General features: G+C 48.3%; 5 protein-coding genes across 5 annotated transcripts; 2 read left to right on the forward strand and 3 right to left on the reverse strand.

The window, feature by feature from the left end:
- Positions 1-90: 90 nt before the first annotated feature.
- Positions 91-3,769, reverse strand: set1 (histone methyltransferase SET1; the record flags this gene model as incomplete). Its single annotated transcript, XM_057276841.1, has 2 exons — positions 91-194; positions 247-3,769. 2 exons carry the CDS (start codon positions 3,767-3,769, stop codon positions 91-93), a joined length of 3,627 nt encoding a protein of 1,208 aa, XP_057136451.1.
- A 2,620-nt stretch (positions 3,770-6,389) lies between these two features.
- Positions 6,390-7,262, forward strand: N7471_004123 (uncharacterized protein; the record flags this gene model as incomplete). Its single annotated transcript, XM_057276842.1, has 1 exon — positions 6,390-7,262. One exon carries the CDS (start codon positions 6,390-6,392, stop codon positions 7,260-7,262), a length of 873 nt encoding a protein of 290 aa, XP_057136452.1.
- A 457-nt stretch (positions 7,263-7,719) lies between these two features.
- On the reverse strand, positions 7,720-9,586 carry N7471_004124 (Zn(II)2Cys6 transcription factor domain-containing protein; the record flags this gene model as incomplete). Its single annotated transcript, XM_057276843.1, has 5 exons — positions 7,720-8,517; positions 8,567-8,722; positions 8,778-9,239; positions 9,298-9,451; positions 9,501-9,586. The coding sequence occupies 5 exons, from the start codon at positions 9,584-9,586 to the stop codon at positions 7,720-7,722; spliced, it is 1,656 nt and encodes a 551-aa protein (XP_057136453.1).
- A 2,049-nt stretch (positions 9,587-11,635) lies between these two features.
- On the reverse strand, positions 11,636-12,077 carry N7471_004125 (uncharacterized protein; the record flags this gene model as incomplete). Its single annotated transcript, XM_057276844.1, has 2 exons — positions 11,636-11,731; positions 11,832-12,077. The coding sequence occupies 2 exons, from the start codon at positions 12,075-12,077 to the stop codon at positions 11,636-11,638; spliced, it is 342 nt and encodes a 113-aa protein (XP_057136454.1).
- A 603-nt stretch (positions 12,078-12,680) lies between these two features.
- Positions 12,681-14,242, forward strand: N7471_004126 (uncharacterized protein; the record flags this gene model as incomplete). The annotated part of the gene is made up of 3 exons (XM_057276845.1): positions 12,681-12,902; positions 12,980-13,858; positions 13,925-14,242. 3 exons carry the CDS (start codon positions 12,681-12,683, stop codon positions 14,159-14,161), a joined length of 1,338 nt encoding a protein of 445 aa, XP_057136455.1. The 3' UTR covers positions 14,162-14,242.
- Between the last annotated feature and the right edge of the window lie 1,172 nt (positions 14,243-15,414).

Genomic DNA, 15,414 nt, shown 5'->3' on the forward strand with positions numbered 1-15,414 from the left:
TGAAAACGCCAGTCCGATTCAACGCCACCCGGTAAATGGGAGTCAATATGCCTCCCAGAGACTTTGTTAGATAGATCTCGGAAAGTTGTTTTAATTGAGGAATCCCTTGCAGCCTGTTGAACCACAGAGGCAGGGGATTCGGTCATCGCTGTCCCACTCTCTTTCGAATTTGTAGTCGTACGTTAGCTCCTCATCTGATATTTTGTTAGCATGTGTTTTCTTGTGAAGCGAGCGCAGTTCACAAACCTCTTTCGATATCCCTGAGCGCATAAATCACAATCCGTTTGCTGCCATCGACCTTGATGATCTTAGCAGTGCAGTTGGGTGTACAGCTGTGATTGATGAATCGCGCAATTCCTCCTCTCTTTGTAGCATCGATGACGGTGTTCTCATCGATTCGGAAGAGATAACTGCTGCCGATCCCGCTCTTCAGGTATCGTCTTTCTCTCATATCGGCGACCTGCTGACGCACTTTCTCGCCGACATACTCGATGATCATGTCATTGGCAGTGATGTTTTCCTCGGCATACAAGCCCCAATTGTGAATGGCAGAACGAGCGAAGCGCACAGGCTTCTTGCGTTTCTTAAGCTGATTAAATCGAAGAACGTCTCCATCGCCGTTCGCAGTGGGAAGGGCCTGCTTTTGTGCATTGATGTCTGCAATGAGCCGGCGGTTGTTGACTCGGGTTGACCGGGATGTCGATTTTGATATTGTTTTAGCGGCTGCAATCCTGGCAGCTTCAGCTGCTGCTGCCTGGGGGTCTGCCTTGGCATTCGCTTCACGCTCCTCGCGAGCTTTCTGAACCTTGATACGATGGGGCAGATATTTGGACTTTTCTGCCTCAAGAATCCTTTTTCGACCTTCCGTCCGCGCAGCGCCAGTGGTATTTGGCACATAGTAGCCAGGAATACTGATAGCATCCTGGGTCGTGCCAGTTTCCAGGCCATTGAGAGCTTTGATCTCCTTCTGTTTCCAACCCCATGCAGCAAGATTCTGAATGATTGATTCTGACTGATCCAGTAGGATTTCTCGCAAAAATCGCAGATCTTCATCATCCTTGACCAGGTGTTGCCAACCATCCAAATCAAGCACGATTGTTTCATCATCTTCCACCGTGGCGCGGGGCTTATCCTTGGAAAAGGCCCATTCAATCTCTGTTTTCGGCTCATCAGTAGGTTCGGCCTTCCACGTTTCGCTGACTGAAAGAGCATCATCCTCGGGATGTTTGTGAGAGGCATGCTCGGTGAATTGGTCTGCGAGTTGATCGTGCGTTGGTAGTTTATCGCCATCCTCTGCGAGATCATCGCCAATAACCGCGAGTGTTTTCAGGTCCTTGGTCGAATCCTCATGTACGGCTGTTTCAGAGTCAATGCCAAATAGCTCATCCTCCTTTCGCTGCCGCTTTCGTGCTTCGTCATCTTCGGTCAGTCGCTTTCTTTTGCCTGACGTGGGAGACACCTGAAGTTCATGAGAAATATCACTGATTTCATTTGTGGCATCCAAATCGTCCACAGCTTGAGCGATGCGTTCTTCACTCCCTTGAGATGATCCCAGATCATCTGACTGGTACCCTCCATCCCGTTCAAACTCCGATGACGTTGAACTTGCCCGACTAGGGGGTCGGCTCTCTCGCTCATCGACATCCCTAGTAGCAGGAGTGCGCTGCTCGTCGTCCGAATCTTCATCATCGTGCAACTGCTGTAAGCGATGATACAAGGGCCGCACTTCTTTCTTTCGTAGTGGTTGCCTGCGCCGTTCGTCTAGGAAGGCAGCACCCGCATGGTCAAGACCATGGGCTTTCCGGATACGAGGAAGAGCAAGGACATTCAGACCTGAGGATCTCAGGGGATCTCGCCCGGCAGACATTTCACCTCGAGAGCCAGGGGTGCTGTCGATTTGGAAAACAGATCGTTTGGTACCTTCGGGGTCCGAAATACCCAGCCTTTCCCTTTTAGACGCATGTTTACTCGGTTCCAAATAATCGTAAAGAGCCGGAGCAGCTATGCGTGACTTCACGTCCTCGAGAAGCTTGTCCCTCAGGTCGCGAATGATGATAGACAATACCTCCCGGCATGGATCCAAATCAATCGCCCGCTGCTTTTTCTCTTCCTCAATATCCAAATCGGCCTCTTTCCTTGTCCGATCCTTTTCGGCCTTGTTTCGTTGTTCGGTGCGAAGGCGCTCGGGGCTTGGACTTCGTTCGTAGTTCGGGTTCCCGTAGGGCTGGCTCTCCATATTCATGATATAGGTGAACAAGGGTTGCATGTGGCATAGTCGGTGGCAGCGTTCAGTTTCCTCCTCGCCCCGGCGCGAGTTCTCGAAGATGACATAGTAGCCGGTTTTGTCACAACGAATATGCTTATATGAAAAGAGCCGGAGTCTCTTCCTCAAGTGCGGAACCGTTGTGCTGAGAACCGGGACATAACAATGCGCAATGAAAATGTATGGCTCGCGTTTGATCTGACTCAAAATAGGAGTTTCTTCGACCAATGATTGTACAACAGGGGATCGGACACCGGCCCTAGGACCTTCTGGGATAACGACACCCGGCCGTAAGGATGATCTGCCCGAGGGACCTTTGGGCGCAGTCGGTGGTGGTTCGCTTTTCTTGATTTGGACATCCGGTCTCGGTTCAATTGCGGGCGGAAGGGTAATTTTGGAAGCCTGGCGCTGGGACTCGACTGCTTTCGCGGCCATTCGATCTGAGACAACCCCGTCGCGGTCCAGCTCGACCCTAATCCTGCGTGTGCCAATGCGTTGTTCTTTTTTGCATTCGAAGTATGCACGTCGGGCTGCGCTAGATGCTGACGCTGGGCCATTTCCCCGGCCTGAGGTGCTATCTTTGTATTTGATGGAGCAAATCCCCAGAAACCGGCCGGTGATGGGGTCTGTGCGGTTTTTGATTTCGGCCACATCTCCAAAGCTCGAGAAAAGCGCGCTGATCGGGGCAATCGGGGTCAGAGGGTCGAATCCCGTCACCACGACCTGGATCGGAGGCCCGGGACCAATGCTCGTTGCCACGTCGTAGGACCATGGCTTCAAATTGTAAGGCGCGGGTCGGTATTTTGTCTTCTGCTTGCAGCCGGATCCACGGGTATAATTGGCAATCGCACGACGAGGATCGGGTGGTGGATCGGTTTGGCCATTATTCACGATGTCCACATACTCGAGCTTTTTCCGTTTTTCCTTTGACGAGGTCCGCTTGTCCAGATCGGGGTCGTAGACAACCTTACAGCCTCTCACACGGAGCTCGAGGTGTCGGGTTTGCGACTGAGGGGTCGGAGGGGTGTGGATTGGAGTGATGGAAGATTTGGTGATTTCAGGATTCGGCCTGGAAGAAGTATCCGGAGAACCTCCGCCTGCTATCTTTGGGTGTGATGGACTAGTTAATTTGCAAGGGGGTGATGACTCCGCATTAGTGAGCGGTGTCAGTGTATCGATTTGTGATGGGACATGATTTGTCGTGGGTGGAGGTAGCCCAGTCCTATCCTCCACGCTTTTCGCCTTGGCGGAAATGGTCAATTCAAGCTCGTTGGGGACCGATGGAGTGCGAGGTCCTCCCTCGTCTGTATCGGGTTTGAGAGGCGTCTCAACGGTCGCGGGTGTGCTCGGGGCAAGAGACACTGGACGATCCGGGACCCTTTCAGAAATTTGATCACCCTCGACATGTAATTTCCGTCGTTCCTGCGCTGTTTTGAAGCGCTTCTGTTGAAGGACTGATGGGGCGGTGGGGAAGAAGTCTGCAAAGCCAGCCGAGGCGCGTGACATGGTGAGAGGTTGGCTACACGCCAGAAACCGTGGCGCGATCAGAAGGCAGCATCCTTGACAGTGGTGATCCGGCTATTGCGAACACATGCGACCGAGAAGGTCCCGGCACGGCAGAATTGAGGAAATTGAGATGAAGGGGCTTATACAGGAGTGTCGGTGTCAAGGAAGAGATGAGAAAACAAAAGAGATGAGAAGAAAAAGGAGGAGTGAAATGCGATATCCAGGAGCTGTTGAATCTGCGGAGGTGCCGTTACGCGCAATTCAAGAGTTTGCAGGAGGCTAAGACGCGATCGAGCGGAAGGAAGTGGAATGGTGGGGACGCGGGAGTTTGGAACTTCACGCTTTCAAGGGATATGAACTCCTATAAGGAAAGAAAGGAAAAGGAACCGTGAAGAGCGTGGAATATAATTAGGTATGAAGTGATGAAGTTCAAGTTCAAGTTCCCCGGGGCCGTTCAGTAACTTTGAATGATTCAGCAATCTTTTTTTTTTTTTTTTTTTTTTTGCCCTGAAAGGGACCACAGTGACCTCACCGCGACTTAATCGTTCACTAAAACAACGCCTACCGTTGAGGTACCTAGTAAGTATCTTTGGGCCCTCGCTGGGGAAAATCAATTTAACCTTGAATTATTTTATTGCTAACTATTAGAGATGATTGTTAGTAGTGGCCTTGGGATTGATCCCATCAATAGGTTATACTAAGAACAAAAGAACAAAGCCCAAAAACCATCCATTGAATGGTTAGTCTGATATATATATACAACATTTGAACAATATATAGTATATCGCTCTATGTATCGCATTTTGCCGCCGCTTTATGAGGGTGCTCAGGGTCCATTAGGGCTGCTCACTGAGTATCTCACAGCGGGACCCGTGGAACCCCGGGGCCCCAGGCCACATACTTTGCGTAATATCAGTGAAGTTGGAATATATTTGATCGAGGTTGAATACAGAAATCTTTATTCACGACTCTTATACTCCGTACATATTCTACTAATAATACTCATCGTCCTCACATCTGATACATTTCCTTCCCCTTACATACGCATTCGAGTGTTTATATCCTCGGAGGCGGAAGCTTCTTCAGAGTGATCTATCCTCGTTCTGCTTAGAGTGATGATAGCCAAACACTAGAATCACATTAGCATCATATCAAAATATCCGCCCCGAGTAAGATTAACATACGAGTTAGCAATATCAATGCTAAGGCTGGAAATATCCGGGGCGTTGTACCTATGTCCTAGGTCCCCTGCCGCATCGGTTAGGACCATAGTGCTTAGCAGTGTAATAGCCAGGACGACGAGAATATTGGCGCCGATACTGATATACCTCATAATTGAATGGCCATGTCTGTGTGATAATAACAATAGGATCTGGTTTGTCCCTTCCATCATAAGAGCAAGGGCCAGATGGAAAGGAAAGTGGAGTAAAGACCACAACTGCTGGTGGATATCAAAATATAGTTGATATACAAGATACTGGTCTAGATATTAGTACATCTGCTTCAGTATCCAACAAGTCGCGGTTCCTCCAATCACCAGTACTGCTGATATAATAAAACCAATACCTGTGGACGTGAATCTGAGGTCAAATGCCCCAATCTTGATAATCGTCTTGGTCAGGCCGACGATCCCCTCGCCGAGATGTTCAAATCAGCACACTGCTTCCCGATATATGAGAATTCTGAAGATTGTTGGGTTCTCAAATCCCTCTATATGTATACTTGAATGTATCTCAAGTTGGAAGTTATAACTAGGAAGAATATACATGTAGGAATACATGTGACTATACCCCTCTAGTTATGCCATGAAATCAACAAAGTAAATACGATGAAAGTGTAGGAACGAGCGAGCCTATCAAAGTGGCCTACAGTCACCTTTATGCACCTCGGCTCAGTATCAGACAGCGTTGATCTGCCTTTAATATCCCAAAAAAAGTTTAGCTACAAAGCCAAGGGAAGTTTATGTTTTCAATTTAATCACTAGGGTACGTTCGGGGCTTTAGGGGTAGAGGGGGAAATATTTGGACAAATAAACACAGACAATTCCAAATACTAACTGTAGTTGCGTTCAACTTAAGCCCCTAAGCCCCCAAGCCCCCAAACTCAGCCGTGAGGTTGCACGTCCCTCATCGCCAGCCCGTCCCCTGTTGGATCCACTCTAAACCCTATGAGATGGCGGCCTAATGTAAACAATTTTAATTTCCAATTTGAGGGATGGGAGAATTGTCTGTAGATTGTTTTTAATCTGACTGCTTTTTGCTTCATTGTGGATAGTATAGACCTTTTTGTACCGACATTTCCTTGGGCTTCTAGCGTTTTACATCCGTAGGATGATCAACCACATGTTAAGATTGGTGAAGGCTTTTACCTCCCACTTACTGCTGCTGTGATCCAATCATAATGTTGATCGACTTCTCATTACCGTTCTCTCTCCTCACACTAACCAAGCACTGACAAGCTCAACGAGCCATGGTGGACCCTTGCGCTAGGACTGATCATTTTTGCTGTTATTTAAAAGATCAATCCCTACTTTGTGTGCTGTAGACTGCGACGTCAAATATCCTCTATTGTTCTTCCTCGTCATGACAAGATGACCCTTCACAATACCAGTATTATCAGTATGGTCCTGGCCATGGCCTCAATGACACTTATGGCAGCGGTCACAACGGCCATAACGCCGCAGTCGACAAACGTCGACATTCTCTTCCCGGCCCTGCACGAGCTGGACTTAAACAACGTGGAAGGAAGTGTCATAAGCGCCGATGCCACAGTCACCACGATTAAGATTGACTGCCGATCTAGTGCGACCAGCATATGTTCCTCTTCCGGTTATCTCTTGCCCATAACTCTCACTGCTGGCCCATCATTCCAGGACTATCATTACGATATCACCAGCTTTTGGAACAACACTATCTTTATCGTCACTGGGAATTTGGACTGCAACATGACCGGGTCTACACTCGGTGCCTCTTGCTACTTCTCAACCAGCACATGGATCACCAGTGGCACGAAAAACTTCACCTCAGTGTTTACCACGGCCGCCTCCATATCCTCGATGAACTTGAAGTACAACACCTTGGCGGTGCCCTCGGGCTTGGAGAACCTTCCCGTCGAAACTGCTGCCACGAATGCGTCTCCTGGCCATACAGCGACGTCAACATCCACGCCAACTACAACTGCCGAAACAACCTCGGAACATCACTCGTCCTCGAAGGCCTGGATCGCGGGCCCGGTGATTGGCGGCGTGGTTGGCTTGGCTTTTGTTGCGGCAGCGGCATTTTGGCTCGTCAGTCGCAGGCGTAAGAGCAATGCAGATCCCGCGTACCGGAACCCAACAGAAGGGACATTAGATGACTCAGGGCATCACGCATCTCTACCAGTGCAGAATGCTCAATTTGGAGAACTTTCAGCGAAGAAGCAAGTTGGAGAACTCCCAGCGAAGAGTGCACGAGCAGAGTTATCAGCTCCACACAATACCCATGAGATGGAGTGAGAAAACACTGGTGCCGCATCTGCTGATTGTGTATATTCTTTGTGCTGTGTCAATATGCCACGCAGTTTTAGAACAATATATGAGAGATTATTCCGAGGATGATCACGGACATAATCTTCAACATGAATGCCTGCTTTTATCCTAAACAAACCAGAGATACTTGGCTCATAACGAGGCTTCAATTCAGAAATTGCTTCAAACAGAGTCTATTGAATCCAGGCATCCTCGATTGAATGATTCCCAGTCAAAGCGTCCATTGATGGGACAGAATACTATTTCTGGTATCTGACACAATGTCTGCCGATGACGTCCTGCAGGCCAGATGTTGTTGATATGACATGTCATGGTCCGGGCTCCTTTCATGTCGCTCCGAACAGACCGCTAGGGTGGAGGCCTGCATGGTGGGGAAGACCAAATGCAATAAAGATGTTCGATTGGGGCGAGTTCTTGCCTGTCTCTATTGTGTTTCTGTATCATTCACGAACCAAAACCGGAGAATGGACATTCCACAGTCAGTGTGATTGAATAGTAGAGTGGATTTCCCATCTATTGGCTCTTGAAGGTCAAAAGAAACCCTCACAGTTCGGGTAGATCGCTCGCGTGGTTCTTTGAACGGAGCTTGTACTGAGTCTGCTGACTCTCCAGTGCGGAGATATTTGCCGTCCAGTTCATCCGCTACGTCTTTCCTCCGATTGAGGAGGTCATCAGACCTCACATCAGACCTCACATCAGGCAGCATCTCCATGATACGTGAGACTTTATCCATAAGAGCTTCGATCTCCTCGACGCAGCGATTCTGGTACCGCTTAAAAACCATTCTCTGCTGAGGCGTACAACCCGGGGCCTTACATGCATACCCCAAGAATTCCAAGACTGCGTATGAGAGGCGGATGCGGAAGTTGCTTTGGATGATGTGGACACCGACATAACAGGGGTATGCCTGCTTCGGTCGAGCGTACGGAGTCATTGGGGGATCTACCACATAGCTTGCCACCGCTTCCTCGTGGGACAAGGGATGAATTGCTTGTTCCACTTCTTCCATGTCTTGTAGGATGGACGGAGAGCTGGACAGCACCTCGTTGAGGTCACCTCTATCAACTAGAGCGCGAATGCGGCTGCAGACGCGGGCACAGTGGTGCGAAAAAATAAATGCCCGGAGTATTGGGTATTCTGACGGTTCGCAATATTTATGGAACTGAAGAAACCATGTCAATGCCTCTGTACATTCTTGGCCAGACATGAATGCTTGGGTTTCCTGGTACACTGCTGTTAGTCATGAAGACATTATATGAAAGCTAACTTACAATGTTAGTAAAGATCGCAAAAAAAAGATTCCGCCCTCTCCGGGTAGTAAACTGTTCCGAGCCACGCACGCAAATCAACTTTGACAACACCTGGTTGTGGATCTGCCATCCAGGAGTCGCGACTGGCTCAGTGCCATTTCGTACGCCCAAGAGGAGCTTAATTCGAATGTCAGCAGAGTCGGTACTCGCCAATGGCTACATCGAATCTTACCTCGTATAATCCTAGCAGCCATACGGCTAATAACGTATTGTCGCTTTTGCATCGCTGAGGATTCTGGATGGCCGAACGGGTGGCCATAAGCGCAAATCCGTATGCTTTGGTTCGATCCGAGGCTGCCTTCGAAGTCCGGGTAATGCTGGCCATATAAGCGCATGCGACGGCGTTGCAGGCCTGATACAGAGCAGACTGCTCCTCCGCTTTGGAAAGGACATCGGGCACAGTCTTGTAGATGCTTTTGGCCATTTCAAATGGTTGTTTGAACCTATTTATGACGAATGGCATGAAGTGGGTATTCCACGATTCAGCCAGGGGGTATAGTAGGGGAAATTTCCGTCCAGACAGTAGGGGAAATCCATCAGTTCGCTCTGAAAGATGCGAATATGGGATTGTCACTTCGTCCAGGGGGTGATTCCCAAACAAAGGAGATAAACTTCCAGGACCGACGAGGTCGCACTATTCAGTGTGATTATATCATCCACGGATAGTTCATGGGTTCGTGTGAACTACTTACCTTGACAAGTTGCTGTCGATACGAATTATTGTCGTGGCATGATCTGGAAACCTCTACTGCGAAAGGCGGGTGAGCATATCCGTCACATTTCCGACCTGTCGCGACACATCGCCGACAATGAGGCTTTTCTTCATCGCATTTAACTCTGCGAATTCTGTGGAGGAGTCAGCGAGTGCTTCTGGTATTTGAAAAAGATATCTTACTTGCAGGTCATACACCCAGATTTGAGCTTGGGTGCCCACCTTCTCCGACGACGAGCAGACAACTGCGATTCCTCCACATTTGTCATAGCGGCTCCATGCAAGATCTCTAGATAGACAACAACCACTCTATTCAAGCCTCTAATATGTAGTGGCTGTTTGTGGGGATGCTGGGTAATTTGGGGGGAGGCGGTGGGTCATCCATACGAGATCACTCGGGGGTTAAATGGCGGCTTGTGGGGTGGGTGACCTGGACCGTGCGTGGAATTAACTCCGCCAGCTATGTTCCACCACAGGTGAAGTTCTGAGAGGAATAATTGCAGGGTAGAGCGGTTTATAAGCAGCCGAGGTACTACTATAAACTCGCGTGATAACGGGTCAAGGGTTTCAATGTCTCACCGAAAGAGACGACAGAGTTGGTCGAGTTTTGCAGGACTTCACGGGGTACCTGCGCCCCTAAACCTAAAGTGTACCTTGTCCACCTCATCTCAAGCCAACGGAGTGTGGATCATATCTGCACGCTACGACTGAGTATAAGTGCATGTATACCAAAAACGGGATTATATAGCTCAGTGCCAAGGCTCACAAATTCCAGCTACGTACCTAAGTACTTATCTGGTGAATTTTATCAGATAGATCTCGAGGAATTGCAGGAATCAGCGCAGTGAGCCAAAAGCTTCCTCGGCTGGGATTAATGATGCCAGCCCTTTGTTAAGGGGACAACGAGTGTTAGTGAAAGACTACATATGTACCTAGGGGAAAGTTCGATATATATATCAGCCACCCCGACTAGAACAGAAATCGAGCGTTCAACACCGAAAAGCCAGAATATGATCTTTAGATAGCTTAGATTAATTTAAAGTAAAGCATCTTTATTAAAGATATAGTTCAAAAGTGTTATTGGTATTTTTGGCCCTTTTCGGGAGGATCGACGTCCCCAGAAGTAAAGCAACAGTGCCCTATAGGACCATCGATCGAAATCGACCCCCATTGAAGGGGCAATAAAGCCATATTCTCCCCCTCGTCTTCAGATTCCATCCCCTCTACAGGTTCAGGCCCTGTATTATCCACATTAGGGTTGAATCCCGGATGACAAAAGCTGCAGCTACCCGCCACGGGCATCGCTGATTCAAACCGCCGGAAATTTAAAACAATCAAACAAGTAAACATGACAGCTCCCATTGAAGTCGCAATCACAATGGCTATGGGCAAATACCCACAGGCAAACACGTCCTGCAGGGGATCCCTTTTCATATGTTTGTTGTACGCTTCAATAGTTTGCTCCCAGTGAGGCCATGCGACTATTGGCATAGACATAAAGGTGGCTGAGCTCCAAAACAAGAAAGAAAAAGAAAGAAAAGGGAAGTGAGGCTCTTGGGAATTGTGGGCGAAGTGCGGCTGTACTTTAGGGCGACAACATCGCCCGATCGTCCCGAGGTGCAAAGGGAAAGCAGTATGGATCTGCTTGGACCCCCGTCGTCGTTTTACGCTTGCGCAGAAGTGTGGGTTGAAGTCTGGGCCAAAGTCTGCGGGCGAAGAGAGAGGAGCCCAATCACATCCTCCATCAATTGCCCAGATCCCTAGCCAGCCCCTTGACTTCCTTCAGACCCTCAAATCAAAGCTGGTTAGATGAATACCTCCCGATTGACCCAAATATAGTGATCAAGAAAAGCCTTATGTAGCCTTGTATTAGGGGTCAAATTGTCCCGAGGCCATAGGGACCATGCCAATAGTTGTTACCAATGTGCGGACTCTCGCTGCCCGAATTCATTAATGTAGAAACATGGTACCTTTTGGCCCGGAATAGTAGGAAGTACTTGCATTGTGTCGATACCAATAGCCATGACCATGAAATTAAAGACACATATATGCAACGCATAGATGGAAGACAAACGGCATACCTAGACGAATCGTACAGCGGGTAGAATAAGGTAAGGAGGTACTAGACATAGTATTAAATAAATTTATTAAATAATCAAGTTCGTTCAATCTGGACTTTGGAGTCACTTTCCCGAAAATCAGCGAGACATATTAAACGTTGAAGGCGAAGAGGTTAACAAAAGGCCATTTCCGCAAGACTGCGGTGTATAGACAAAGCAGGTATGTATCGAGTGACTTGACAAAACCCTGCTGCAAAATCACATTTCATCCAATTCGGGCACCCTATCTTCCGTCGTCGGGGTCTTGGTTCGAGGCTTTGGGTTCAAGTTAACATCACCTCGATCAGCCTTGACCTAAAAATGAAAACGTATCAGTGGAAGCGCTCTTGTATTGATGATAATCCAAACAATGAATCCCCTAGTGATTGGGGTTAATAGGGAGGGAGGTAAATACCGCCGCCTCACTAAAAGTAGCTTGGCTTTCATCCCATTTAGGGATTTCTTTTCCTATCTTTGCACCTTCCGAGGCTAAAGGCGATGATTCGAAATCATCAGGGAATGAGGGAGCAACGTAGATGGGAAGACTCCCGTTCGTAGAATTAGATGGGACTTTGTGATAGCAAGCCCATGAAATGGGACTAATCCGAATAAGAGAGAAAGGCCTGATAACTCCAGGTCGGATGATAGCACCAAAGGGCATGGTTGTTGAGGGTTATAACTGAAGTGACTATAGTATTTGGTTTCTCCTTCGATGATAGTATAGTTCCAGGTATGATATGTTCAAGTCATCGATTTAAAACACACAAGAAAGAAGCGAAGCCCTACTGATCAGCTGATCAGTAGGTGTCATTTAGGTCATTATGAGGTCCATTACCCCGCGTCCATCCATAGATCCGGCTCTGATATGCTATTGTGGTCCAGTGGACGCCACCTCTGAGTCTCTTTTGACCTTAGTATTAGTAATTCTCGTATGGACCAATAACATAATATAAGACGGGAGAGGGCATTGCATTTTATGTATACTGTATTCCCTAGCTGTTAAGCATTATATATTGTTCGGAAATTCTCATTGTGGATATTTCGAATTAAGAGAATTAGAGAATTAGTACTCCGAACGAACATTGGAAATACCTAGTTATAATTCATGATATCATACACATATTTACCAACCTTGGAACCTTGGAAAATTGTGAGATGTGATTTGGAGACGAACGGTGGGGCTGAAAGATCGGTTGACTAGATTGGGTTAAGCTTTCACCTGGGCAATCTCCTTGCCGCGACTTTACCTAGGTACTTTGTAACCATGTCGGACACAGAAAATCATCAATCAAATCCTCGCTTCTTATTCAGTCAGCCACGCGCACTGCAATGGTTCGAGGGTGGAAAATTGATGCGCCGTCAGGATGGTGAGCGACAAGCTGGGCGATTCGAGCTATTCCTCGACCTTCTCTATGTCGCGATCCTGTCCAACTTCGCCGATACCCTTGCTGAAGACATCTCAGGTGCTAAACTGGTCAAGTACATTGTAATTTGGCCACTTTTTCACTATCGCGTCCACTATCACATCCACTTACAGACGCGACAAGACTAACACACTCACAGCTAATCCTGGCCCCGTCATGGAATGTGTGGAGCGATCTGCGCGAGTTGATGAACGCATTCTACACCGATGATCTCCTACAGCGCATCCTGATCCTGTGGCTCATGGCCGTACTGGTCGTATACGGCAACAACGCCCCACTCGTCGACGAAGACATTGGCGCCATGCGCTCTGCCGTGGGATCGTACATGGTCGCGCGAGTCTCATGCAACCTAGCCCACCTGCTATACTCCTTTGCCAGCTACCACCACCGTCCGCAGCAACGCCTCTGGGTTGTCCTTTCTACTCTGGCACTGTGTATTTACATCCCACTATACTTCGAGTCGGTCTCGATCCGTGCCAAGATCGCGGCAGCTGCTGTCGCCATATCGGTTGAAATCATGGTCTGGATTCTGTGCTACTCTCCGGCTGCTAAGAAACTTCTTCGCACCAAGTGGTCAACGGCAGTGGATGTCGCCCACGAAATTGATCGGTTCGGTGCATTCTACATCATCGCGCTGGGCGAGTTCCTTTATTTGATTATCGTGGGCTCTTATGCTGCAGTCGGAATGAACGAGCGGCTTCTAAGAGCTGTTTGGACACTGGTCATTGCATTCTGTTTGAATTGGCTATATACTCACGCTGATGGTGCATTGGATACCATCCACCCCCTGCGTCACTCGGTGTATACTGCTTTTCCCTGGGCCTTGATTCATCTACCACTCATTGCCAGTCTGCTGGCCGGTGGCCACGTCGCAGCACAGTCAGTCGCGGAGAAAGAGTTTGAAGATCCACAGAGGTGGCTCCTTTGTGGTGGTCTGGGTACAGGTATGATCTTGTTGTATGTGTTTGCCCTGCTGCACAAGTCCAATGACGAGTCGGGGACTTTAGTCTTAAATAAGGTATATTAACACCCCTTTGTTTCCTACTCCAACCCCCACCACGCCGGTTTCTAATGTTTGTTCTAGCCTTTCCGACTCATCATGCGCCTTGTGGTCGGGATCATCACCATTCTTTTGCCCCTGGCTCACGAGCTGAATGCAACTGAGGTGTCGATCATCATGGCCCTTTTCGTGTTTACTCTGATTTGGGAGACTGTCACTTCACTCAAGAAGGGTGCCTGTTTCTGGGAGACCTGGACAGACACGGATTATCCCGAGGAGAAACCCGAGGTGCACAACGCCAAGACTGACGGCACAGTTTGAAGTCCCCTTGATGTTTTCCAAGCTTGGCCGTTGGTCCGCTTCACCCGTCATGTCACCATGGCGAGGCAATGATCTGAGTCCCAGTCGCCGTTTAATCGGCAACCGGATGTTTAATGTCTACTACGACATATTGTTACGGATGTTTATATCGGTACTACGCACTTTTTACGTTAATATTAATGTGTATTTAGTTAATGAAGGTCGAACGGTCGCAAGACAAGCAATACATTTTGATGATCTTTCTCTGGTAAACGCTATCCCAGGACATACTGTAAAACTCCTAGTAGACTCATCCAATTCCCCTGGCACCGGTAGTCCTCTAAAGCCTAATAAGGAATCGTGGGAACGAGTAGACAAAGTATTCCTAGGAGCATCTAGCATAGAACGGTATGCTGATTTTGTGGTCAAGTAGCAGGCTCTATTGTGGCCCAATTGATTATGGCCAGTTTACCAGGATGAATGATCACTTTGATGAAGCCAGGCCTTTTGTGATGGGTCGATAGGGCAGAGAAGGGCTGCACGTGATAGGGCTAGCGTGGTGCACTTTTAGGTATTGCCCACCCCCGCCCGGCTTCGGGCGGGGAGTCATCCAGCCTACGTAATCACCTAGGTATCACGTGATACCAACATCCATGGATACATTCATAGTGAGCCCGCGGGCGAGTTCAATGCTTATGTAATACTCAGGGGTCCCGAGGTCACCTGGGGCAGTTTCCAAGGTTTACTCAGTCAACCAAAAGTGGTAAAGGGTGGGCACTAAAGCGGAAAGGGAAAGCCATCTTGCGCGGCCTGAAAACTGGTGTATGTGTGGAATATACATATGTATATATGTATCTAGTTATGTGCAACTCAGATACGTACATATGTACGGACATGACAATGGTTATCGCCCCGGGGAGTAAATTATTCGAGGTGACTAGCTATAGCGCAGCACTTGCCCTGCTGCTTTCTCTCTCCCATCGAAGCTTGTATGAGGCTGACATACAATATAGAGAGATCAACCATATATCTCAGCTTATCCACATCAAACTACTCCATATAAGGCGTACAATAAGGTAGCGTGGTGGGTAGTCCCCCTCAGCCCATACTATGTGTATGAATGACAAAAAAATATATTTGGGCCGGGCAATTAATTGCGAGGGACCAATAGTATATGCAGTCGGCGATACCGAGTCCAGGGGTAATTCGTATAAAAGAGCTAAAATAGCAACTGCAGAGGCGTGGAACGTCTGTCGAACCTTTCCAAGGTTCCT

Source organism: Penicillium samsonianum, assembly GCF_028829775.1.
Source record: "Penicillium samsonianum strain IBT 33392 chromosome Unknown utg000003l_segment0_segment0, whole genome shotgun sequence".
NCBI lineage: Eukaryota > Fungi > Ascomycota > Eurotiomycetes > Eurotiales > Aspergillaceae > Penicillium > Penicillium samsonianum.